The sequence below is a fragment of the Balaenoptera physalus genome, assembly GCF_965194825.1.
Source record: "Balaenoptera physalus genome assembly, chromosome: 13".
Taxonomy (NCBI): domain Eukaryota; kingdom Metazoa; phylum Chordata; class Mammalia; order Artiodactyla; family Balaenopteridae; genus Balaenoptera; species Balaenoptera physalus.
Genome location: NC_138892.1, coordinates 93,412,028 through 93,439,000, shown reverse-complemented (window position 1 = coordinate 93,439,000; position 26,973 = coordinate 93,412,028). Strand labels below are relative to the sequence as shown.

Sequence of the window (26,973 nt, the reverse complement as noted above, 5' to 3'; positions counted from 1 at the left end):
TTACCTTTTTCTACCTAGCAAACCTTTTCTTTTACCTGTTTGCCAATCTATGTCTTTCACAATCTTCAAATTCAGCTCATCTCTGAAAGACTCTCTTCTTCAAATGCTTCTTCATTCAGCTGTGAAATGCATGCGTGTATACATTCATACCAACTTTTGCAGGCTCTATGAGAGGTGGATATGGTGTCTCTTTCTATTAGCATATAGATAATGCTTTGTGCATACTAGCTGTCAAATGTATAGTATTTTTGCCATGACTCTCAAAAAATATACTGCGTGTGAAAAGCAAAATATTAAGCAATGAAAGCAATATAGCTCTGAGTGATATAATTAAGAAGAGGGACCAAACCTTGCCCTCAGCCTTTCTTAGCCCTTTGTCTCTTCCCTGGACTTGGCATACCTCAGAGAGATCATCACTCTCCCACCCCAGCCCCCAGAATTGAATGAGGAGAATTTGAAAACCACTGATCTAGACTCTGGCCTAATACAGGGTTTTCTAATTCAATACCGTGACAGAAGGTCATATGTTCCCTGATTGACTGATTCTTGCAGCGAGAATTCATTACTTAACAAGCAGCCTCATCCTTTTACTATAAAACTCAAATTGATTCAGTAAACAAGGGTTTCTGTTTGCTTAGGGATTAGGTTAGATTTGTGTTGATAGATTAAGAAATAGATCCTTTCCTCTCAACTTCTACTGATTTCAGACTTATCAGAAATAATGATATTCAAACTGATCCTTCAAAATATATTGATGTCATATTTTACTGTTGATTAATTGAAAGTATCAAGTCGTTTTCCTTTCTTTAGTATTGATTTAATTCTTTGCTGTCAATGTGAACTCTCTAATAACCTAAAGACATACAGCCTTTTAACACTCAAACAGTTGTAAGCACATAAAAGGAAAATAATGGACAGTAGTCGATATCATAAAACTGAAAATAGAAATGTAAAGTATAATTGAAAGAAACGAGAATAGGAAATATATGTTGTACTGTTACTTGTAAAGATAAGAAAATGTTCATTAGCAAAAAGTGAAGAAGAATGCATTAATCTTTTTGAAGTACCCGATTAGTGTCAGACACTGTAAAAGGTATTTTATATCCATTAGCTCATATACCTATTACAAAAATGTGTGACGTAAGAGTTTTATCCCTATTTTACAGTGGGATACAAACATTTAAGTAACTTGTCCAAGGTCTTACAGCTGATAAGTTACAGAGTCCAAATTTGAACTCAGGTCTTTGTTAATTCTATATGCATGTTTCCTTAAAGTATGCTGCAGGGCAGAAAGAATGAAAAGGAAATATATTTTTTTAAATAGCGATTTCATCTTTTAGGTATTAACTAACTAGCATAAGCACAATACCTACATACTACTTAGTTTATTTAAACTCCCTACACATCATCACTGTTTAGTGAGAAAAAAATGTAGTTGAAGATTTACAACCTGCCGAAAAGCTGGCATTTTTAGTTTACAAATAAAGGCTTTGGTTGGTAGACTAAAGTCTTTTTTTTAATAAATATGTTTCTTTGTTCCAAAGTGTGAGAATTATTCATATGTGTTACACATGCTCATATAACAAATTCTGCAAGGGGCCATGATTGCAAGGAAACTGTTCTTTTTTCTTTGTTTTGCTAACCATTTTTCTCTTCTTTTTGTCCCATAGGCATGTTCATATTTCACATCTAATGCTTTGCCATTGAAGATTACTTTCATTAATGCTAATCCAATGGGCAAAAACATCAGCGTCATTTTTAAGGTACAGTAGCCCTCCTGAAACATCAAATTGATTCCATTGGTAGAACTATTGATTTATTACTCACAAAAAGAAATTATTATAGCTCTTTTCCTCTGGCAGCAGCACAGAAGATTCCAGTTATTTTTGATTCTGCATTATTACAGAATTATAGTACATGCCAAACTATGATTGGCAATAAATCAAACATTACTGGCTCAAAGCCAATGAATCTTCAGTGCAAAACTCCGGGAGGTATGTTTCAATAAATGAAATAATGCAATCACTTTTGAGTAATACAGAAAGCAGAATTGTGGTAAAGTTCCTAGGGGGAGAGTCTTCCTTTGGCCTAGATACTAAGTTCAAATCAAAATTAGCTGAAACTCAAATGATATGATTTAGCATAAAATTCTTATCTGTAAGCACTTGCTTATTTTAGTAATTTGGGTTGTTGTCTTCTTTTTAAATAAAATATAAATAAGGGCCATATCAGTCTTTGTCATGAATCCCATGGGACAATAGAGTAAAAGGTCAAGAGTAAAAGTCAAGTAGGAAAAAGGGACAGAAAAAGGAGCTGTAAGTAAAAAGTAAGCATTTGCCAGTTGTTCAGTTAAATTTGATAAGTTATTCAGCCAAACCAGACAACAAGGTCGCAGAGTGGAATTTTTGTTAGATTCTGACTAGTTTTGAAGATAATGATTAACACACCTATGCTTTTGCTGTTATCTGTGTAAACCTCAAGCATTAATGTTACCCCGGCATTGCATTTTTGGTGAAGAAAAAAGAAGAACACAAAATCTCATCTTGGCATAGTTTTCTATAATTTAGAAAGCATTTTCAAAACCAAGCCTCTTATTAGTTAAAAGTATAGAACTGTCCTTCCCCTTTAGACATATTCTATGTCCTTCACCTATGCTAGAAAAACACCCCTTTATCATTTCTTATTATTATCAAAGGCTGTTTACTCCGAAAACTTCTTAACTGCCTTCATAACAAGAGAAGTCAATGATTCAAAGTCTGATGAATTATATGTGTGCTATTTATACTCCCAGTCAAGAAGCTCTTGGTAGGCTAACTGTTTATCAGTGCATAAATTTATGGCACATCAAATAATGTTTCCCTTAGAAAGAGATTTCACTTGGCTGAGTTTGAAATTTGCATAAACATTCGTCCAACCTCTCTTCACCAGACTTTGAGGTTAAGACATTGCACATGGATAATAAATTGAAAGATTATTATCAGGGAACAACATTCCAAGCAGCTTCTAATTTAATAGCTAAAGCTTCTGTAATCATTTAAAAGAAAGTTCTCATTTTCTTTGATCTTCTATCAGAAACACAAGGTATTCTTAGAGCTAATAAAACAATTGAAACCACCCTAAGTCAGGCTGGAAAATTATTCAAGGAAGGAAATGACATATACCATATTTGAAAGCTTTTAATGGAATTCAAGGAGAAACCCGGAGTCTATAATTTTGTTTTTAACAGGCTGGAGATGATCTTCGTCAGGATATGCTTGTTCTGCAGATTATTCATGTGATGGACAATATTTGGCTGCAGGAGGGCCTGGATATGCAAATGATCATTTATAGATGTCTATCCACAGGAAAAGGCCAAGGTCAGTATAGATTAGAAAGCTGGTTGACTTACATTATTTATCTCACGCATTCATCAGTAATATGCCCCCAGAGTTGCCACAGCTTTCATTTTAGATTACAAATTTTAAAATCCAAAGAACTAAACCTGGTCATTCTTCTTTTTTACAAAGAATTATTTTCAAAAACAATAAGCCAAAATGATTTATGTAAAGCATAATGTCCTTCAAGATATTAATTAGGACTCTTGACCACTCAAATGTTAACTGTAATATCCTTTTGTGTGTCCTTAAGGGTTAGTTACATTAATGATTAACACATATTTTTTTCTCTTTTTCTAAGCTGATAATATTAAAGTCTACTCATTCAAAAAAATATAATTGTTGCCTATTAACACAAAATTTACAAAGTTGCAAATGCTTAAAGGAGTTCTAAAAATTCTAAATACATTATAAACATGCATTCAGTTTCTAAAAGACTTTTGAGTAAAGTGTAATATCAACAGTCAAAGATGACCATTCATGCAAACTTTGAGCATACTTCTGCATTTCTCTTTCTTGATAAAAGCCAAGCCACTAATATGGAAATATAATTACACTTATACACATTTTCAATGAAAATAATGTTGAAGATCCACCCTAATAATTACTCAAACATCAGAGGTAAAAGTTGTACTTAATTACAGTCATGCTAAATTGAAGAAGTAATTTCTAGGATATCATATAAGTTTTTTTACATGGGGCCATTGCCACTTAGCTTTTCATTAAATTAATTAGTATGAATTATAACAGATGCATCTGCATAAACAAAGGGATAAAAAAACCATAGAACTGGAAAGGGGACCTAGAACTATGTTGTCTTTTTTTTTTTCTTTTTTAATTCAGACAGAACTACAGTTTAAACCCATCATCTCAAAAGAGAGACTGTCATTGCCTGGCCCTCCAGTTCCTGAGGTCCCACTGCTAGGCTCAGTACCCCAGCCAACTGTGACCCAAGATTTTGGAAACTAAGCATGGAAGCACCTCCTAGTTAGCTTAACTTGCAATTGGATACTTCAGGACTACTGTTACAAGTCATACTGCCCAATTATTTTTATTCTGATAATAGGGCCCTTGTTTCCATGCCAAGTATCCCACTCCCGAACTCCTAAAGTTCTAGTTCCTAAAAGTCTTTTATTACTGCTACTCTGAGATCATTATTCCTTGAGTTTTTCTCTCCCTTTTCTCGTGTAAATGACCTAATTCTTTCATATCCTAATATGTTGAAAGGGTAAGAATAAACCTTAGATGAACCAAGCTGAGCTTTTTGGTGTCACATGGATTACTTTTTCTTCAGAAATTGAATACAACACCAACCTCAGTGGAATTCTTCAATTCCATCTACTCATTTCTCTGTTTATAATCATAAGAAGTAATGGAGGCTAAGACTTTTAAAGTTAATAAAATAATCCAGCAGAAATAACTCTAGACTTGCCCAAAGTTAAAGATGTCATAAGACAAACAAATTATTCTTTCCCGCTATCTACCAACAATTTCTTTTGGTTGTAAGGTTGTACTGGAAAAATACTTCTTCAAGAAAAATGGAGATCATTAAAGTAAATGTCTTCTTTTAAGCGATTAGGTTCCATTTTTAATCAGGTTCCAAGGCTTATTGAATATCTACTGTTCTCAAGAAATGTCACAAAGTAAGATAGGGAATACTAAAACAACCTAAACAGGGCTGCTGCCCTTAAGGAGAGTATGCTCCAGGCCACAAGTTTACATGGCTTTATCAACATTATTGTTGACTATAATTCTCATGACTACTTTGTATATGATGTTGTAGGAACTTTGGGAGAGATTATCAGAGCAGATAAAAATTCTTTAGGATTTATTTCATTGCTCTAAATTTGCTCCAGGTTTGATGGACATAAAAATTACTTAGGAGAATTGGAGCAGCTATATCTAGGACCCAAGCAGGATGCTATATCAGGCTCTTCATTGGGGAGGGGTGGGGAGGAGATGGAGGGTGGGGGACTGAGGCTCAAGTCTCAGTGATTGCAAAAAGCTGCTCTGGAGTTTCTCATGCACACCTTTTTGAGACCCACTGCTTTGTGTGATACCATCTTGAAAAGTTTTGTCCCTAAGAACCTTGCTACTTAAAGTATGACCAGTGGACCAGGAGCATTGACATCAGCTGGGAGCTTGTTAGAAACTCAGAATCTCAGACCCCCACTCCCACCCTACTAAATCAGAACCTACATTTTAACAAGATCCCCAAGTAATACATATGGGCATTAAATTTTGAGGAATCTGCATTAGAGAACTATGGGAATGGAGCCACACATATTATTGTGCACAGAATTATGCTAGAAGTATTTAAAAAGTGTATGATACATACTAGCTTAAAATGTATAAAATGTAATTTATGGTTTTAATTAATGAGCAGAATTTAGCCACCATGATTGTTATAAATTAGGTGCAAAGTTTTCTGGGTAGTCAACAATGAAAGACATGACAAATGGCTTGGGATTTAGCAATGATTAACTCCCTGAAGACAAATGTGGTCTGAAGAGTAACTGACATTGCTACAGCACCCTATCTAAAGGGTGCAGTAATCTAAGTCCTAATTTGGGGCATGGTCAGATGCAAGGTGGCAATGAGAAACGCAGGAACCAGGTAGAAGGTGGTTTTCTGTTAGGAAGTGTTAAAGAGAGGAACTGGAAAAATGAGGGAAAATTTCAGGATTAGAAAGTGGAATTCTATTACTCTTTTTAGAGTAATTATATTACTGTTAAATGCAGTGCTTTACATTTGCTATCTCACTTAATAAGCACAAGAAAACTAGCACAAGAGCCTAATACTGTTGGGGGAGAAGGGAGAAGTGTTATGATATTAAAGATAAGCCCAGGATTTATCTCTGGGATGTTACATCTCCTTCTTTCTTTTTGTTTTTAACAAATAGATTTTAATAGGTTATTTTTGCAACATTGAATTCCCACTCTCCATGTTTAAGTTTCTTTCTGATGAGGCAATGTATCAATAGATGCCTAACGGTCATGATTGGACTGGGCTGGGCTATTGGATGTTAAGAGATTAAGGCTGCAAAAAAAGAGAGACAGAGAGCGAGAGAGAGAGATTAAGCCTGCAACCAGCTGCCACTGGCCAAATTCAGCACTGAGAAATGTTTCATTTACCATTACTGTGATATTCTTGTTTGTTGTTTAATTTGAATATTTTTAAGGTAGACCATGAAATAGTCAATTTTTAAAACTTAATCTTCTCTCTTTTCACATAATTACATTTATGTCCCTGGTCCCTTTGGGCATTTGTGTTTGCAACTCTTGCAGTTGTCAAGATTGTGGAAATCAGAAATTCTAGACTTTAATTTCTTTCAATGACTTTATTTACAGAACTGTACATTACAGGTTGTTTTGTGTACATTAGTCCTGGGAGAATTTTAAATACCGGGTTTAAATTGCTGTTCTGTACAGAATAAAAATCCGAAGGCTTGAAAATATTTACATTCCAATAACCTTAGGAACACAATGAAAAGAAGCCTTGATGGATGCATGGCTAGTGGGGCAAAGCTCCTATTGAAGTTCAATCAATATATGCTCCCTTAAAAAGATTGTTATCATAGTTTCACTTTAATGCGGACTGAGAAGGAAGAAGCAGGTGGTTCTGTACATGTTCACTGCAGAGTTACTCTGTTCACTCCTAGAAATGAAACATTGAACAGTGAAGCTTTTATTAACCTGAACATTGATTTTTATAATATATTTGAAATGTTTGTCACAGAGGTTGTATTTGATTCACTTACATCATAAATATGCTTGTTACACAAGTTTGAATGTCCTCCCTTAAACTAAATGAATGCACAAGCCATATGTTATTTAATTCACTGCTCTATTGACTCAGTGCAGTCTCTGGGAGACCATCTAGATTTGCTCTCTACTGTAGTTCTAGAAAAAATATTAAAGCTGCTCTGATACATCTGATCCAAACACAAGTAGCCTCATTGCTCCCTAGGATTTAGGAAAAATTAGAAGCAATACCATCTAGGTAAGACTCCTTCAGAGAAGAAGATTGGGAAATAAAAAGGGTAATCCGAGTAGTGCTGGCAACTATTGATGTTGTTATCTATATCAAGATGCCTTTCCTAAGTATCCCTCATCCTGTAAAGAAAGAAGTATTTCCATAACCTCTTTTTTATCAACCAGGATTGGTGCAGATGGTGCCCGATGCTATAACCCTCGCGAAAATTCATCGCCATTCTGGACTGATAGGACCACTGAAAGAAAATACAATCAAAAAATGGTTCAGTCAGCACAACCATTTAAAGGTGGATTATGAAAAGGTTTGTCCTTCTGCAGCAAATTTTAAATAATGTACTTAAATAAGGATATACTCTGGCTCATTAGATATTCTGATTTATGAAAAAGTAAATTAAGTACATCTTGAGGTCTAATTCATTCAGTCATCAGCATAGTAATCATGACAGAGTTTAAATGGTATATTACCTAGATAACAATTTCTGTGTCTGGTTTTCCCTCTGGGTGGAATTCTGGGCTATCAATAAAGACTCTCTTTGCTCAGCTGCTTCCCTTACAGCAATATCACCTGAGATGATGCTCCTGAAAACTACCTCCTTCAAGTTACTTGTGCCTATTTGTACACAACCTATAATTTCTATATATCTCCCTCCTTCCATTGCAATATATTTCTTCCTCCAAGTTCTGTTTTTTCATGCCTCACTCTTTCAATGTTTGCAGAATGCCTAATAGAGTTTTTATTTTTTTGTATCTCAGAACTTTACAAAATGTATACTATTCCATTTGACTGCCAACATTTTTTCCCACTTTACCCTGGCATCTAGCCTGCAGTCTACAATCGTACAGGTTCCACCCTCTACCAGGGCTCCCAGATTAGGGGATGAGTTGGCTAGAGCCAGGCCTTGTTTCACTTGCCAAGGCATGAACTGGTACAGCTGCCCCAGAGGCAGGGGCACCTTTATGCTAATTCACACAAAGATGCAATATGGGCCAGCATTAGATTTGCTCAGAACTGTCCTGAGCACTAAACATCCCTCATTCTAGGAAACTCCTCAGTCCTGGGCAAACTGGCAGGCTTGGTCACCCTAGCTGGCCTGGGCCATGAAGGAGAGATCCAAGAGTTCATCTACTCCAGACTTCTGTGAGATTGGAATAGAGCAAAATACAGGTTTTGGAGGCCAAGTAACAGGGAATTAGATGCGATTATCTAGAAATCTAGTTTTTAGCCTTTCCCCAAATTGTAGCTTGAGTTAGGCACAAACCCCTGGGGTTATATTGTTTGGGGTGTTTCCATGTACATTTGATGTTCTTAACCACCATGTGAAGGACATATTTTATTATCTTCACTTTACAAGTAGAGAAAATCTAGACAGACAAATTAAAGACTTGCTCAGGCACCTGGGATACCTGGAAATAAGGTGTCCTGGTATGTAGTCCAGCCACGTGGTCTTCCACTCGCTAGTTGAGGAGGCCCATACCTGTGGCTCAGCCAGTCACTCGTGCTTACACTCATCGTTGCATCATCGATCAAAACAATGAATACCCAGGGGACAGTTTTTTTGAAAAAAGAGTAATTTTGGCAAGAAACCTCTGTCTATTAAAGAAACATAAGCCACAACTAACTTAGTGGAATCTGCTTCTACCCGCACAAGAGTTCACTGGTATATACTGTACCAAAACCCTTTGGGGCATTAACTGGATGACATATTTGTAGGATAAAGATAAAATGTTACAGATATCTCAGTGTAGTTTTTTCTGTGTTAAAAATTTCAAATATTAAAAAATTGGTATTTTAAATTTCTATGGGAATAGGCAATACTGGACCATATTGTTCCTTCTTCTTTTACCTTGAAAAAAGGTATCCACTATTGTATATTTGTGACATTAAAAAATAACACTAAGAATCCTCTCTAATAAACTGTGAAAATTAGCTTTAAATGAATGAAAGTTATTTTCTCCCATTTCAACAAAAACACTCATTAGGCTAAAGAACAGATTGCTTCATGTTCTTCTGTAGCGTATCAAGAACCAACCATTTAATCATATCCACTCAACTGAGATGTAGAATTGGTTCTTGATTATATAATTTTGCTTTTTATCGTATTTTTACCATTACCTCTGCGTTTGCTCATTTTTTGTGTGTGTCATTGTTGTGTTATTATTTTTCAACCAATTAGGCCTTGAGGAACTTTTTCTATTCCTGTGCTGGCTGGTGTGTGGTAACGTTCATCCTGGGAGTCTGTGACCGTCACAACGACAATATCATGCTGACAAAGTCAGGCCACATGTTTCATATTGACTTTGGAAAATTCCTGGGTCATGCACAAACATTTGGAGGGATAAAAAGGTCAGTGCTCAAATAATGTTTATTAATGTAATTAAGCAATCTCCCGGAGTGATATATAACATGTAATGGCATAGAAACCCAGCAGATGACTTGTTCCCCATCTCTCAAATTCCCCAAGATAACATAAACATGACTATATATCTAATAATATTGAAGGAAAGATTTTTTTTTGATAGACTGTTAATGGAACAAATTAGGTTTCCTCAAACTGTTAGTAGATTAAATTGGCCTTCTCCCACAGGATACTAATACTGCTCCAGTCTGAATTGTATGAAATATGATATGTTCATTTTCTTATAAGCCTTGAATGGACAACGAGGCCTGAGTTCATGGTCTCAATACATCTGGTATATTGCCCATAACAATCACCAGCCTGGTCTACATGTAAAATGAGCACACTTACTGCACTGAATTAGGCTTGAATTATTCCAAAAATATTTAGTAAGCATCTACCATTCAAGACTCTGGGGATACAACAGTGGACAAAGCAGATACAAACCGTGATGTCTTTTTAGTAGGGATGACAGACATTAAAAAAGATAACACGAGGAAATGAGGAGTTTCATTTCTTACTAAGAAACTAAAGCAGAGAAATGGGATAGAAATTAACAGGGGCAGGGATGCTATTTTAAAGAGGCCTCCTTAAAGAAATGAGAGATAGCTGTATGGTGAGTAATCACCTTGTGGAGATCCATGAGAAGAGTATTCTAGGAAGAGAGAACAGCAAAAATAACATCCATGAGCATGGACTAAGCAGGCCTGTTCCAGTGACAGCAAGAAGGCCTGGGGCCTGGAGGTGGAATAAAGAGGGGTGGGTAGTAGGAGGGAAAGATAAAGGGTTTGGTGGAGGCCAGATCAAGTAGGGCACTGAGGACATGGTGTAGAGGTTGGCTTTTACTTTACGTTCAGAGGCAAACCATTGATGGATTTCAGTGGATTTCAAAGCTCTCTCCTGCTGTCCTGTCAAGTAATGAGACCAGTTCGAAGGCTATTGCAATAGTTAAGGCAAGACCTTAATGGTTAAGAAGTGGCAAAAACTGACAGATTCAGAATATATTTTGGAATCTGAACCACAGGACCTGCTAATTGATTGGCATTGGCAGTCATTAATGGGCTGGGAAAATGGGCCCGGTGGGTAGAAGAAGAAAGGAAAATATTCAAGGATAACTCCTGGATTTTTGTTCTTAGCAAACAATTATATCATTTACTGAAAAAGAAAAGACTGGTTGTTGAATAGGTTTTTGTTTTATTTTATTTGAGCTGGGGGCAAGGGAACCAGAAATCTAAAAGTCCCTTGCTCCAAAAGGATACTTCATATTAAAGTAGAAATGGGATCAGACCATTCCAAAGACTAATCAATCACTTTTAGCTAAAAATAGCTCTTCAACAGAGGACATAAAAGTCTCCTACAATATAACAAGATGAATTTTCACCAGATTGTCGTAATCTGGTATTAAAATACCAATATAAACTACATAATAAGGTTTAATTCTTATAAACTGATAGCTTCTATTTTGTGGAGGCATACAGATGGAATTGTCTCACTTTTTATTATTTTCAGTATATTGCCTTCTATAATGAATAAGCTCAGGAAGAGGCACCACATATTCATTCATTCCTTACACATCTGTTGAGGATGGTCTGTGTGCCAAGGACTGTGATAAACCTTGGGGATACAAAGATGAATAATACACTTTTACCACCTCATTGGGGCTTACTCTTTCTTTAAAATACTGGGAAGACAGACACATAAATAATTACTCCAGAATGTGGTGAGGGCAGAGATAGATGTATAGACAATTAGAACATCACAGAGGAGGGATATCTGGTCTATAAAGGACAAATGTTAATTAACATATACGAGCATATTGCATAATTTACTTATGTAACACTTTCCCTAAATCCACTCTTTCCTAGAAATTTAAAGATTAGATTAAAACTGTAACATCTTTATTTATTTTGCTGTATTGTCCAGTGAGAATTCGGGTTAACCCCCTTATTCATTTATTCGACCAGCATCTGTGTTGACCATGGGGGTGGTTAAAAGATGCATAAAGATATTCCAGCTCTACAGAAAAAGTTTCAGTTGGGGAAACATACAAGGTAAAGAACAAGTTACTAAACAATATAGTAAGTGCTATAATAAAGATATCCACCAAGGTCTGTAGAAAAGATGGAGCCCAATTGTTTGTTTGTTGATGTTACAGCAGCTACTGCTACTTCTGAAGTGCAGCAATTTAAATCTTTTTTATGCAACCGTTATGGAGGTCATGAAAATGTGCCCAGCACAGAGCCTCACTTATAGTAGGTTCTTAATATTGTTTTCTGAATTAGCCAGCCAATAAACTATTCACAGGTTAGCCTTCAACCTTTCAATAATTATTAATTGGATGAAAGAAAATGAAGTTGGCCCTGTCTTCCCTTGAGATTATTGATTATTGAGCACCAGCTAAGGAGGCCAACTGCAGCATTATGACCCATTTGGATTATTGTTTGCAGGATTCTGTCTCCACCAATGGCTATGTAAGACTCATTGGCAATGTATCCTTGGATTTCTTTCTTGATACTGATACTTCTGCCCTGAGTTTCCTTAATGGTTAAACTGAACTATGTCTACTCCCTATTACTCACTATATATTTTGAATTATAGGCAGCATCTTATAATTTTCTTCAAAGTCTCTTTCAGTTGTTTCTGGAGTTCATTTGATTGTTGTTTCATTAAGCAACTGATGTCTTCCATCCTAGGTCCACTGGTTGTTCTTCTTGGTTGCTAGGTGGACAAAGGTCTCATAAATCAGGCCTCTGAATCCCCCTAGGATAAATGAACATTCTTATTTGTACTACACTTATTACGTATAAAACTGATCTCTAGAGAAAAGCCAGCTCCACCTAGCTTCTTCTGTACACATACTAGATATATTAATAAACACTCCCTAATGTACAAAGCCAGGTTTGTAAATCATGCCCTATGACTATCCTAATCTCCCATAGCCTAGCAAGGCCATATAAATGCCCCAGTAATAAACAGCAATAAGCCAGCATCATACTCCTTAACATAAAATGCAGCACCGCAGGGAGTAAAGAGCATATGTATCCCAGACACATGTGTTTCTCCTATTGTCTACTCCTTAAAAACATGAGGAAGGAAAGTATTTGTGTGACTTTTTATGGTTTACAAAGTGTCACTAACATACATTAACTGATTTTACTTCATAATACAATTGCTCAACCTCACATAAATACAGTTTCCAGTTGTGGATAAGTTTGGGGTTGACAAAAAGAAATCACATACATAACATAAAATCCCTCTCTAAGATTTAACCCTTAGCCAAGGATACAGAACTTAATAATGGAAATTAGCAGGCCAACAAAGCAAAAGCAAATGCAGTATATCTGGGGAGAGATTTTCCCTTGGTTTCCTTAAGAGGAAGCAGCAATGAAGTGATATTCTCCTTACAAGGAAGATCTTGAGAAATAAAGGGATTTCTTGCTGGGCCATTGCCCTTTTGTACTCATGCTTTGTACTGATGCTTATATCATCATTCCAGAACATCTTACACTAATCGTCCGTGTGATTCTGCTTAAGACATGTTTATAAACATTGGGCTGTCCTGATTTTTGAATTATATGGAGTCATCCCAGCAACACTCTCATTAGGAGTCTTTGCTCAGGTTTCCCTGAACCACTGCTCTTAATTCAGTTGTCCAGAAATCTGGAAAGCCCATCTTCATGCTTAGACCAAATCTGAAGCTCTAACTTTCTAACTTTGAAGAAAGAAAAAAAATTACATCTCAGTTATGAATTTGAAGGATTTCACATCTTGTATATAAACAAGAAGTTCTTCCTTATCGGTTTTAATTATGAGATTAGATGAAGAGGATTTACACCTGCAGATTAAATCACAGGACAATTCAGCCCCAGCATTATTTAATGATTCTGAGGAAAAAAATGGCTAATCCCTACAATGAAAACAATGAGAAATTTCACCAACTTTCTGAAACCAGTTGGTTTTTCTTTTGAAGTATTGCCTAATTATTATCTTCATTTCTTTATTTTCTCTTACAGAGATTCAAATTAAAGTGGTTAACAAATTATACATCCACAATTTTTCACTCAAAGTTCCCCTGTAACAATGATTTCCATATAGTAATTTTTTCATTGTATAAAAGATATTATTGTAATAAACTCTAAATTTCCACTCAATAATTTCTTGATGGTGACTTTCTTTTACAGAGGAGGAGAAATTAAGGAAGGCCTTTATTGGTGATGTTTATCGTTCTCCTAACTCATTGTTTCATACTTTTATTTTTTCAGACTATATTTCCAGTCTGTATGGTCTTTCACTTTGTAATGCCAGACTTGCATGAAGTCTTTCTTGCAGCCTTATTTCTAGATAATTTTAGAGGCTGTATGAGCAGTAGTTAAAGGCAGGTACCCTGGAGTTAGACTAAGCTTTTTTTTTTTTTAATCCCTTACTATCATTTACTAATGATGTGACCTTAAACAAATGGCTCTGTATGCTTCAGTTTAATCTTTTATGAAAAACATATTTGTTTTGAAGATTAAATTAATTGATATATGTAAAATGCTTGGAAGAGTTCCTAGCACTGAGTAAAGGCTCTATAAATGTTTGTTGGAATTAATTATAATGTAAGTATTCCAAATGAAGTGACAAGAAATGAGATTGCATCTTTAGGTAATTATTGTTTCTTTTTGTTCAAAGTTATCTAAATATCTTATTTTGGTACTTTTTAAAGTACTTTGGTACTTTTTAAATTTATAAATTGAACTTCTCTGACTTTGAAGTTTGTTGACTGATAGATTAGATTGCACTATTAGGTTTATTTGGATTGTAATGTTTTTCACCAAGTCACTTTTGACTTCTGATACAATTTTAGACATGAGCAGAGGTGTGCTGGAGCTGGCTCACACTGGCTTGGAAGAGCCTATTATGTGTATTCTTTCTCAACTCCACATTCAATGACATTCCACTGGTAGCCTGAAATCAGCCATGGTGGGAGAATATACACCATGGAAATTGGCAAATGTCACAAATCAGAGCTTTTTTTTTCCCTAAAAAAAGTAAGTGAGCTGGTTATTAAATATTTACCACCACACTCTAGGACATAAATCCATTTTAAAACAGATGAAAAATCATTCCAGAACTCAACAAAAGTCAAACTCTGTTCTTTTCCTATTAAAATATATACACCTGGGTGATCACAATATTATATATCTGTCTTTTTAACAACATGATTTATACCCGATTTTCAAGTTTTATCCCAACAGATCAACAATCACCTAATATAATTGATCTCAGAATTTTCATCTCAATATTAGTCATAAAAATTATCTGTATCTATAATCGTTTTGACACTGTCTTCCATATTTAATTACCATTAATTTAAAAATGTTTAATGTTTAAGCTCTAATTTGAGTATTATATTATCTATATTCTAAATATCCTCAATTTAACCATCTTTGGGAAAAAACTCCATTAGCAGATTAAAAGATTAATTTTTGTCTTACTCCAGTCATTCTGGTTTAGTACAATATTCATAGTAATCCAAATGCCATATAGGTATTAATGATCTCCCACATGCTTTAATTACTACCTTAGTGTTCTTTGAAATTAGATGTTTCACTGGTCTGTTTTCACAAGATTGTTTATTAAGAAACACTCTGGTTCCTTTAACTCAAAGCAGGTTTCAATTTCATCTGAACTTTCTAGAAGAAAAACACACTATCTAATACCTCTCCAACTGTGAGTGCCATAAGAACATCTTTGTATCTTAAGCGCCTAGCTAGTGCCTGACATTTAGCAGAGGCTCAATTTTGATTAATTGAAGGATCACTACAAAAATGCCATACAATTTACTTTTCTTGACCTGAGAAGCAGCAGTTTTTCTGAAGATAAAATTATTAAGAATTTGCCATATTCTGTTATTCTAACTGGAAATTTACCCAGGGATTTTTTTACCTGATGGTTTTTACATGTGGGAGTCTGGGGGATGAGACTCAAAATTTGATACATACTACCTCATAACCATTTAGGATGGCTATTGTCAAAAAACAGAAAATAAGTTTTGACAAGGATGTGGAGAAATTGGAACCCCTGTGCAATGTCAGTGGGAATATAAAATAGTACAGCTACTGTGGAAAACAGTATGGCTGTTACTCACAAAATTAAAAATGGAATTACCATATGATCCAGCAATTCTGCTTCTGGGAATATACCCAAAGAAATTGAAAGCAGAGTATCAAAGAGATATTTGTACAACCATGTTTATAACAACATTATTCACAATAACTGAAATGTGGAAGCAATCCAAATGTTCATCAACAGATGAATGGATAAGCAGAATACGGAGTATACATTTCGTAGACTATTATTCATTCTTAAAGGAATAATTCTGACACACGCCACAGCATGGTTGAATCCTGAGGACGTTGCACTAAGCAAAATAAGCCAGTCTCAAAAAGACAAATGACTGTATGATTCCACTTACATGATGTCCAAATCATAGCTACAGAGATACAGAAACTAAGGTGGTGGTGACCAGGAGCCTTGGGGAGGGGGGAATGGGGAGTTATTGTTTAATGGGTATAGAATTTCAGTGTTAAGAGATGAAAAGAATTGTGGAGGTGAATGGTGGTGATGGTTGCACAACATGATGAATATTTTTAATACCACTGAACTGTACACTTAACAATGGTTTAAGATGGTACGTTTTATGTTATATGTATTTTACCACAGCGAAATAACTGAAAAAAAATTTGGTACACTGTAATTTTCACAAAGGCCTTCTCCAGTCACAAAGTCAATCTCAGGCAAACTACACCTAGCATTTGAATAGGGCTTTGGATTTTCCAAAGCACTCTCACTATTTCAAGAAATGAAGTTTATTTTGTCATTCCCATCTTCTCACTGTTGTTTTTCCCTCTTCTACTTCAATTTATCATTCCATTATGCTTTATCACCTGCTTTCTTTTGAGTAACTTCCTTTATATTTACCTCCCTCCCATTATAATAAAAAAAAACAGTTTCTCTAATTAAAAAACCCAACCACCCAACCATGAGTTTTCTTCAAAAAGAGACTTGCACATTTTCAGATGAAAAGAGTGAAGGGTGCTTGAGAAAGGAAGAAAAGTTTGTGACACAGAGGGGAACAAAGATAGGGAAGGAGGTAAGGAGAGAGAGAAAACAATTTAAATAGTGTAAGGATTCTGCTTTCCTGCACCCAGTGAGAACAAAGCATGCTTAAGATGGCAGACATGAGCGCTGACTCCTTAGCTGGTCTAAGATACAATGTGCCTGTCAATATAAGCATCTCATAACCCTGAGTCTGAGTCTAGTTTTTGAAGAAAGACTACAGATATCTCCTAAACATGAGCCTAGTATTAGAACTTCTTCTGGTACCCAAATGAAGAAACAGTACCTGCTTCTGTGCTGGGGGAGACACTCCTGATGTTAAACTTAGTAAGAGATAAAACGTCCATTTCAAGCTTTATACATAAATATTGATCATGCATATGGTAACTTTAAGAGTGATTTAAATGTTTTCAGAGGTAACTTGGGCTATTCTTGATTTATACCTTCAACCTGATTTTAAAATCTTATCGTATTTAAAATGCGATACTACCATTCATTGTCACCCAAGCATTATAGCATTAATAATCTTTTCCCTATATCCAGACTAATTTCTGTTCCAACCATACACTGGAATTCCATGCAAAGCATAACTGTGCACTTTCCCTTGAACTCAAGCTCAAGGTGGGGGAAACATGGGAATTTGGAGGAACTGACCATTCTGTTGCCATTCTCATAAAATCCTGATCTACTATAAACTCACACCCAAAATATCAGACTTAGGAAAGTAGGCCTTGTGAAGAGGTAGTTGTTTTAACTACCCTCTTCAAATAAGAGAGACAGTGTACCTGAGCCTGGGAGGAACTCCAGAGTCAGTATCTAAAGTTATTAAGCAGTTAAAGATCAGGGACCTCCCAGAGTCTAACTTAGGACCCACAGTGTATTTATAAAAGAGGCTAGACCAGGGAAAAAACATGTTTTACACTTAAGAGATTATTGGTGAGGGTCTCCTTAGTTAATAATTGCTGAGAGCTTGGAGCTCTCACAGGGTGTTAAATGTTCTTTTTGTAATAGTACATGCACCCTTATGTTCTTATTATATTGCACATATGAGGTTTCTTGTGTTGTCTAATTATACAAGGTTCTATCCTATCCAATGGAGATTCCAAATCTGCCTTCTCAAATAACTCATGGATATGAGACAAGAGACTTGTGTTCTTTCTGTTGGACAGCAAAATGTGCTCTCTGAAATGTAGGTCATTTGTGATATCAGGAAAAGTGTAGGCTTAAACATTGCCCAATGTACTCTGTAGTCATTTATTTGTATGCTAATATCACCATTCACTATGATGGGAGTCTGCAGCTTTTAGGAATCTTTAAAACAATATATTTTAATGTTACTATGATATTTCCTGGGGACAAAACATTTTTAATTCATGAAATTAATAATAATTTCAATAATAAACATAAAATGCGCCTCATTACTGAGTCCCACATTTCAGTTCAGGGTACAAATACATATTCAGCCCTCGAGCCTTTCAATGTCCATTTGTATGTGTCCATTTACAGGCTTTATCCATTGCTCGAGTAAATATTAGATGAACTATCCTATAAAAGGAAGAAATAAGTATGTTCACAGAGCACAGAAGACAGATTCTATCATCATGAATCCTTGCTTGAGTTCTCTGTCTTTCCAGTCCTCTCTCCATATCCCCTGCCTACATCACCACGACTGAAACACATAGCTTTTCTCAGATTGTGGTGAAATGTCACTGGGAGTGGCAGAAAGCAGTGCTTCTTAGGGTGGTGCTGTGTCATCCAGTATATGGGATCAGATTCTAAACGGAAAAGTCAAAATTACCCTTTAAAGCCTTATCAATACTTGATGTGCATTAGCTTAATTAATCCTCACAGGAACTCTTTGCGGTAGCTACTGTTATTTTCTCTAATTTACGAATCACAAACTAAGATACAAGTCTTCATTGCTATAGTCCACCTTGGGCAGGTGCCATGTGGGAATCTGGTAATTCCATTTCTCAGTAATTCCAACACACTGTTTCCTCTTCAGCATTGGGAAAGATGGCTGTTTCTTTAGTTAGTACCAGATGACATAGTTATCCGCATTTATGGCCATGATATATATTAAATTCATGTCTTTAACAACTATAATCAAATGCGTTGCAAGATGTTTGCATGATGGGAGGCATTCAGACATTAAAACCAGGTGTTACAATAGCAGGGCCACTCTCCCATCTATGGGCAATATGCTCTTTTATGACTGAAAAATCAGGCACAATTGCTCACTCTCTTTTAATTTTTTTCTTACATTAAAAAAAAATACATCTAATAGGAATCATTAATCTAATAGAAGTTAAATGCTCATGGGATGTGACACCAGTTTTCCGAGCTCGCCAGGGACTGTTTTGTTGAACTCGGTATGGCCAAAGACCACCCTGAACTGCTGGGATGAAGCCCAGTGGTACTATTTAGACTGCATAATTCACATATAAGGAAGTTGCTTCTGTGAATAATTATGTCCTCAAATAGTTTATGTGCTCGATACTTTAAAATCAAACATCATTCATTTTTCAAGTATGTACATACTTGTTTAAGGAATAGTTCAATAAATGAAAGAATGCTCATTTTAAGGATACAGCACCTCTGCTATTTCAGAGCGCATCCATTACAGTTAGCATGCTTGGTCCATTACCTTAATAATGTATTTCAGAATAGGGCAGTCTCCACTGTGAGGGCTAGTGACACTGAGCAGCCTAGCACTGCAAGAAAGCATTGACACAACAGGGCAGATGTTGTCCTCAGTTTCAAATGGGCCATCCTCATGGCCCAGCAATCCCACAATACTTATCCTCACAGGATAAACCTCAGATCTCTCCAACCCATTATTTACTACTACTTATTTTAGACAGACAACCACACCTCCTACTTTTTTGGGGAAAAATAAAAAGAAACAGAACAGAGCCTGCTTTTGTACTCTGTACAAAACTCACAAACTTATATCTGCGTATAAACTTCTTTCTTGTGATAACAGAAGATTAGTTTTTCATTTCTAAAGCCAATACCTCCATCTGTGCTTTGGAACCATTTCCCTCCCATCTTCTTACATACATTATGCTATCAATAATTCATTTTTCCTTGCATTCCTCTCCCATTTATTTATTTATTTATTAGCCATGCTGTGTGACTTGTGGGAATCTTAGTTCTCCGACCAGGGATTGTACCTGGGCCACAGCAGTGAAAGCTCCAAGTCCTAACCACTGGACCACCAGGGAATTCCCTCCTCTCTCTTTTAAATAATCCTGTTAAATATGCTTATCGCTCCAAAGTTTAGCCTTGCCTCAAAAAAATAGTTTCTATGCCATTTTGCTCACCTTCCCAAATTTCCTGAAGGAGGTTCTAAACTCCTGGTCTCCTTTTCTTACCTCCTATTCCATAACCACTTCAATCTGGCTTTATTCTTCATTACTTGATAAAATCAATGATGACCATAATGCTAAACCCAACAATATTTATTCCTCATTTTACCTAATTTAGCAGCAGATTTCAACAGTGTTGACTATTTCTTCTTCATAATACCCTCTTTGCTTGCCTTCTATGATGCATCATCACCCTCTAGTTTTTCTCCCCTACTCAGTATCCAGTGCAGGATGATTCCCTTCTACCAAGCCACTAGATGTCAGATTCCTGAAGATTTATCTTAGTCCTTTTCTCTTCTCACTGTACTGTCTCCAGCAAACTGGTATCAGTTACATCCAAGGCTTCTATCAATATTTATATCCATATGTCTTATACAAATTTTAATTAAACATTTTATTTTGAGATAATTGTAGATTCACATGCAGTTTTAAGATGTAATACAAAGAGATCCCATGTGCCCTTTACCAGTTCCCCCCAATGGTAACATCTTATAAAATTACAGTACAATATCATGACCAGCTTATTAATATTGATACCATCCAGATACAGAACAGATCCATCACCCGCAGGATGCTTCATGTTACCCCACTTCCCTCTCACCCCCCGATCCCCCTCTATCCTTAACCCCTGGCAACTACTAATTTGTTCTCCATTTCAATAATTTTGTCATTTCATATATTCATTAATGCAAACACATATTTAATTGTCCTAAAATGAAATTATATACCATTTAGAAAGGAATAAATGCATAGCCTTTGGGATTAAAAAAAAAAGAAGACTTCTTAAAAGAAAAAATTTTTGATCCTGATCCCTTAGTATTACAACATCAGGTGAGAGAGAGAGAGAAATAGAAAAGATGTCCAGAAGTGGGAAACTATACAGGTAAAAGGTACAGAAGCATGAATAGTTAGGACTTAGGCAGGTAATAGTAAAACCACTTATCTGGAAAAGAAAAAAAAAAAGGTAGGATAGTCACAACAAGAAATTTCTGGTTTATTTGCACAGCTATAAATGAGAGATTTTCAACATTTTATTCAGAATGCAACACAGTATAGATTCTAAGAGATCAAATCATTTCCAATCTTCCCTCTTGCCACAGCCAATTTATATCTCAGGTTTATAAGTCCTGCTTAAACTTCAGACATAGGCTCCAGTACACTAATTCTGCAACCTAGGATTAGGTTCACATTTGAGTAGATTGATAAATCATGTACCAGCTACAGCTCTTACAGCCTGTAGGGATGGGATAGGATTCTGTTTCACACGTGAGGCTTCTTTCCATTTCTAGAAAAATTTTAGTCTAATTCTGAGTTATTTTTTAAAATTGCTCAGAAGTGAGCCATGCAAATCATATAGAAAAGATGCAGCATTTTAAACTATGATAATTTAAACACAGCTAAACTTGGGTTCTTCAGTATTATCATTAGTTTATATTTTCTCTAACGGATATGCTTCCTTTGTGTATTTGACTCTCTGCTATAATGTTTCTTCATCTGATTTATAATGGTGGTTACCATGGAAGAAGGAAATGTGTTATCACATGAACTTAAGCATAACTACAATAACTTTCCAAGAGAAATCGCTTTGGTCAAACATACATTTCTCTATTGAAAAGAAAAGCGTATCTATCACGTTAGAAAAGAAAATTTCAGGAAGTTGTAAAATTTAGTGCTCTTTCAAAATTATTTCAAAAGTTTCATTCAATATAGCAAATATACAACAGTCTAGAGAGTAAGAAAAAAGAGTTGGAAAACTTTTATATACAAAATTAAGATTTTATTCTGATTATGGAAGTCTAGGATATTGCTAAAACTCACTAAAATGTTAGCAGTAGTGATGACTCTGTGGGAGAGTGATATGTAAAAAATGCTACCAAATTCAAAGGTCCACTTAAGGGCTTATGCAACCAAAGAGGTTACATGGAAGAGCTGGGAGTAAATTAAACCTTGAAGGAGAGATGGGATTCTACAGATGGCATTTTTGAAGAGAAAGGGAGATTTAGCTTCGACTAGGTTCAGCTCTAGAACATTTTTATTAGTTTGGGGACTAATTAGAGTATTTAAAATTTATTGAGTGTTTACTATGTGCCAGGCTATGTTCTAAGTACTTTTACATGCTTTAACTCATTTAATCCTCTCAGCAATCCCAGTAGTCAAGTGCTCTTATCCCCATTTTACAGAGGAAGAGATTGAGGCACACAGAGGATAAGTAACTTGCTGAGGGTTGCAGAACTACTAAGTGGTAGAACATGGTTTGAAGCCTGGCTGGCAGGCCTGCAGTCTGTGCCCTCTGCATAGAACCTCATAGAGCCATTCACAAGTGTGTAGTCCTCTCTGTGTCAGGCCTTTGTGTATATGTTCTTAGTTAATCCTCACAGCAATTCTAAGAGCTAGGTATTGCTTGTCCATTTCAGAGATGAGGAAACTGAGATACAGCAGGTCCAGGATTAGAACCCATGCTGTATCTCATGTTTTCAACATCTGTGCTCCCAGCTTGGCCAAAGTAAAGGGCTGTAAAGTAAATTCATAGCATACAGGCTAGATAAGTCAATGTAGGCCAAATATAAAAGGATTTTGAGCAAAAATTTTTAAATTTGGACTTGATTCTTAAGAAATTCCTCAGTGTCTAGGTGCTCAATAAATTTTCTTGAATGAATGAATGAATGAATGAATGAATATAAAGCTAAGTGGGGAAATTATTACATCAGCTTCTCCTCCAGACATTTAGTGGTAGCATGGATCACACAATAAAATTTAAAAACCACAGCCAGACAGAGGTAGCTTCCTTATTTTCATTAAAATACTTTGCCTGCAATTAGATTCCACTGCCCCAGATCAGCTACAAAATACCTGAGTTGTGGCTTTCTGATTTGAATATACACACTTCTGAAAGGTCTGGTTAACTAAGTTCAATTAGTGAGATTTCCAGCTCTACTGAAACAGGAGGGACGGGGGCAGGGCACAACCTTTGAAAGAATGACATAGCCCAAGGACATGACATAAACTGATTAGAACCAAATGTGTCCAAGATGGCAGAGAAGTAGATTTCTACTAGACCTTGAACCTCAGTCTACGCTCATTGTAACACATCAGCAAGCTAAATGACACACCCACAGGCGCCATGACAGTTCCAAGGCCAACCATAAGGATCAAAAAGTGGGCGGTGGCCCAATTCCTGGAAATCCCCACCCATTCCCGAAATAGCTGGAATTCTCCTCCCACTCATTAGCCTATGAAATTACCCACCCCTATAAAAACTAACAACCCCATACCCTGGTGCCACTTTCACCTTCTGAGAGGGCCCACGCTCTGTCTGTGGAGTGTGTTTCTCTCTAAATACATCCACTTCTTACGTATCACTTGTCTCTCACTGAATTCTTTCTGCAATGAGACATCAAGAACCTGAGCTTCCTTAAGTCCTGAAACCAGGTGTGTGATCTCAGTTGGAAGACCCTGGGTTTTGGCCAGGTTTGAGTCCCAGTCGCATGGGTTCAAGTCCCAATCAGGATTTTGGCCAGGTTCAAGTTCCGGCCTCGGAGGTTCAAGTCCCAATCTGGGTTTAGGCTGGGTTCAAGTCCCAGCAAGTGGGTTCAAGACCCAATCTGAGGTTCAGTTTCACTACTATGTTTTTATTAAAATAGCTAAGCATAGCAACAATAAAGAACACAATTATCCTGGCAGTTCCCTGGTGGTCTAAATTAGGACTCCAGGCTTTCACTGCCAAGGCTCAGGTTCAATCCCTGGTCAGGGAACTGAGATCCTGCAAGCCCCACAGCATGGCCAAAAAACAAACAAACAAACAATTACATACATATGTATATATATACATATATACATAAAATTAACCAAAAAAATTAAGAGGCTTCCTCAGTAATCCTTGACTTTTCTCAGTTACTGCTTGAACTGAACTTAGTTATATCTAGGCTGCTAGGCTCAAATTTTAAAATGTCTTCAATTCATTCAAAAATCTTTATGTTTTAAACAACATTTTACTCAAAACTGTATTCGCATTTCAAATGCTTCTAGATCAGGGGTCCCCAACCCCCAGGCTGCACAGCAGGAGGTGAGCGGCGGGTGAGTGAGCGAAGCTTCATCTGTATTTACAGCCGCTCCCCATCACTCGCATTACCGCCTGAGCTCCACCTCCTGTCAGATCAGCGGCGGCATTAGATTCTCATAGGAGGGCGAACCCTACTGTGAACTGTGCATGCGAGGGATCTAGGTTGTGTGCTTCTTATGAGAATTAATGCCTGATGATCTGAGGTGGAGCTGAGGCAGTGATGCTAGCGCTGGGGAGCAGCTGCAAATACAGATTATCATTAGCAGAGAGGTTTGACTGCACAGAGACCATAATCAGTTGCTTGCAGACTCATATCAAAGTACTATCAGTGAGTGGCAAGTGAAAGCAAGCTCAGGGCTCCCACTGATTCTGCATTATGGTGAGTTGTATAATTATTTATTATATGTTACAATGTAATAATAATAGAAATAAAGTGCACAGTAAATGTAACACACTTGAATCATCCCAAAACCATCCCCTCTCACCACCACCACCCCTGGTCCGTGGAAAAATTCTCTTCCATGAAACTTGTCCCTGGTGCCAAAAAGGTTGGGGACTGCTGTTCTAGATGACCTTTGGCCAAATCAGTATTGAAACTCTGTCTCATCCTTGCTCTTATTCAGTGAGGGAGACCTCATCACAGAGGGGGTGAGCAGCCCTCTCTCTGCTCTCTCTATTAGAAGCACTAACACTTCATCTCAGGTCTCTTCGTGTTTCAAATAACATGAGAAAAAACTGACAAATAAAGGGAAAACAGGATCTTCTGGTCCTTCTTTCTGGTCCTTTGTTTTTCTGTTTTTCCAGAAATGAAATATAGTTACCTCTTTTTTCCCTTACTAAGCATATCACAGTGAGTTGGTAACATCTGTTTTTTTCAGATTACCTTCTGAAAGAACTTGTCATTACATATCTTAGCTTTTCTTTTTTTTTTTTGAACTATAACTGGCTTACAGCATCATAATTAGTTTCAGCTGTAGAACATAGTGATTCAATATTTTATACATTACAAAATGGTCACCATGATAAGTCTAGTTACCATCTGTCACCATACAGAATTATTACAATATTTTTGACTATATTCTCTATGCTATACATTACATCCCTGTGAGTTATTTATTTTATAACAGGAAGTTTGTAACTCTTAATTTCCCTCACCTATTTCACTAATCCCCCCACCTCCCTCCCCTCTGGCAACCACCACTTTGTTTTCTGATTCTGAGTCTGTTTCTGTTTTGCTATGTTTGTTTGTTTTGTTTCTTAAATTCTACATGTGAGTGAAACCATGTGGTATGTATGTCTCTCTCTGTCTGACTCATTTCATTTAGTGTAATATCCTCTAGGGCCATCCATGTTGTTGCAAATGGCAAGATTTCATTATTTTTTATGGTTGAATAATATTCCATTATATATACACCACATCTTCTTTATCCATTCATCTATCGATAGACACTTAGGTTGCTTCCATATCTTGGCTATTGTAAATAATGCTCCCCAATTTGTTGAGCATTAGTACAATCATTACCTTGAACTCTTTATGGGATAGATTGCTTATCTCCACTTCCTAAGTTCTTCTGGGGTTTTGTTCCTTCTTTGGAACATATTTCTTTGTCTCCTCATTTTGCCTAATTCTCCGTGTTTATTTCTAAGTACTAGGTAAGTCAGTTATGTTTCCTGACATTGGAGAAATGGCCTTATGTAGGAGATGGCTTCTGGGGCCCAGCAGCACACTACCCTCTGGTCGGCAGAGCTGTATGCTCTAGGGGTGCCCTTTATGTGGGCTGAGTGGGCCCTTCTTTTGTGATGAGGCAGACTACTGTGGGTGCACAGGTAGGAAGGGCTGGCCCCCCATCTGGTTGGCTGCCCAGCTCTGGCTCAAGAGGAGGCTGCCAACCCACTGGTGGGCAGGACAGGATCCCAGTGGTGGCTGGCTGTGGGGCCCAAAAGGGGGATCCCGGGACTGATGTTGGCCCACTATATCTTAGCTTTTGCCTGAAACTTTTTACCTAAAGGGTCAGCATACCATCTAAGGGAAAAAGAAAAGTTTAAAAAAAAAAAAAAGCACCATGAGGTTAAATATATAATCTGTTCTATCATTTCAAAATTTAGCAATAAATATACTTTCTGTAAAATCACCTTAATTATTAATTGGGCCTTACATTAATTTTAATGAATAATATTCACATCAAATATAACTTGGAATTAACTATTTGAGCCAATATAGGTCAACTTTGTAAAATAACTTACCCTTCCTTCTCTGTTGCAGTTCAGCTACATTATTCAAAGTCTACAGTTAGCAAGTTTCTCCAGCTGTCCTACAATGAAGGAGGTTCATGCATTAGAGAGAAAATAACAAAAAATTTCAAATGGAAATAAGTTGTTGTCACTGCCTAATTTAACCCTTCAAACCGTTTCTCTTCCTGCTTATGGTTGGTGTTGTTTTTTGGTTTATAGGGACAGAGCCCCTTTTATTTTTACTTCAGAGATGGAGTACTTTATTACAGAGGGTGGGAAAAACCCACAGCATTTCCAAGATTTTGTGGAGCTTTGCTGTCGAGCTTATAATATTGTCAGAAGACACAGCCGCCTGCTCTTGAACCTGCTAGAAATGGTAAGTCCCTTGGGGAAATAACAGAAATAATAAGCTTCCTTTATGGCTTTCTTTCAGTAGTCTATCTT

General features: G+C 36.5%; 1 protein-coding gene across 2 annotated transcripts in view; it reads left to right on the top strand.

The window, feature by feature from the left end:
• The window catches only part of PIK3C2G (phosphatidylinositol-4-phosphate 3-kinase catalytic subunit type 2 gamma), a 398,571-nt gene that overhangs the window by 254,592 nt on the left and 117,006 nt on the right, over positions 1-26,973 (top strand). For both annotated transcript variants that reach the window (XM_082421031.1, XM_082421032.1), the window contains 5 exons: positions 1,671-1,763; positions 3,227-3,356; positions 7,535-7,671; positions 9,544-9,713; positions 26,749-26,905. In XM_082421031.1, the coding sequence (XP_082277157.1) occupies positions 1,671-1,763; positions 3,227-3,356; positions 7,535-7,671; positions 9,544-9,713; positions 26,749-26,905 (687 nt within the window). The remainder of the gene's footprint in view (positions 1-1,670; positions 1,764-3,226; positions 3,357-7,534; positions 7,672-9,543; positions 9,714-26,748; positions 26,906-26,973) is intronic.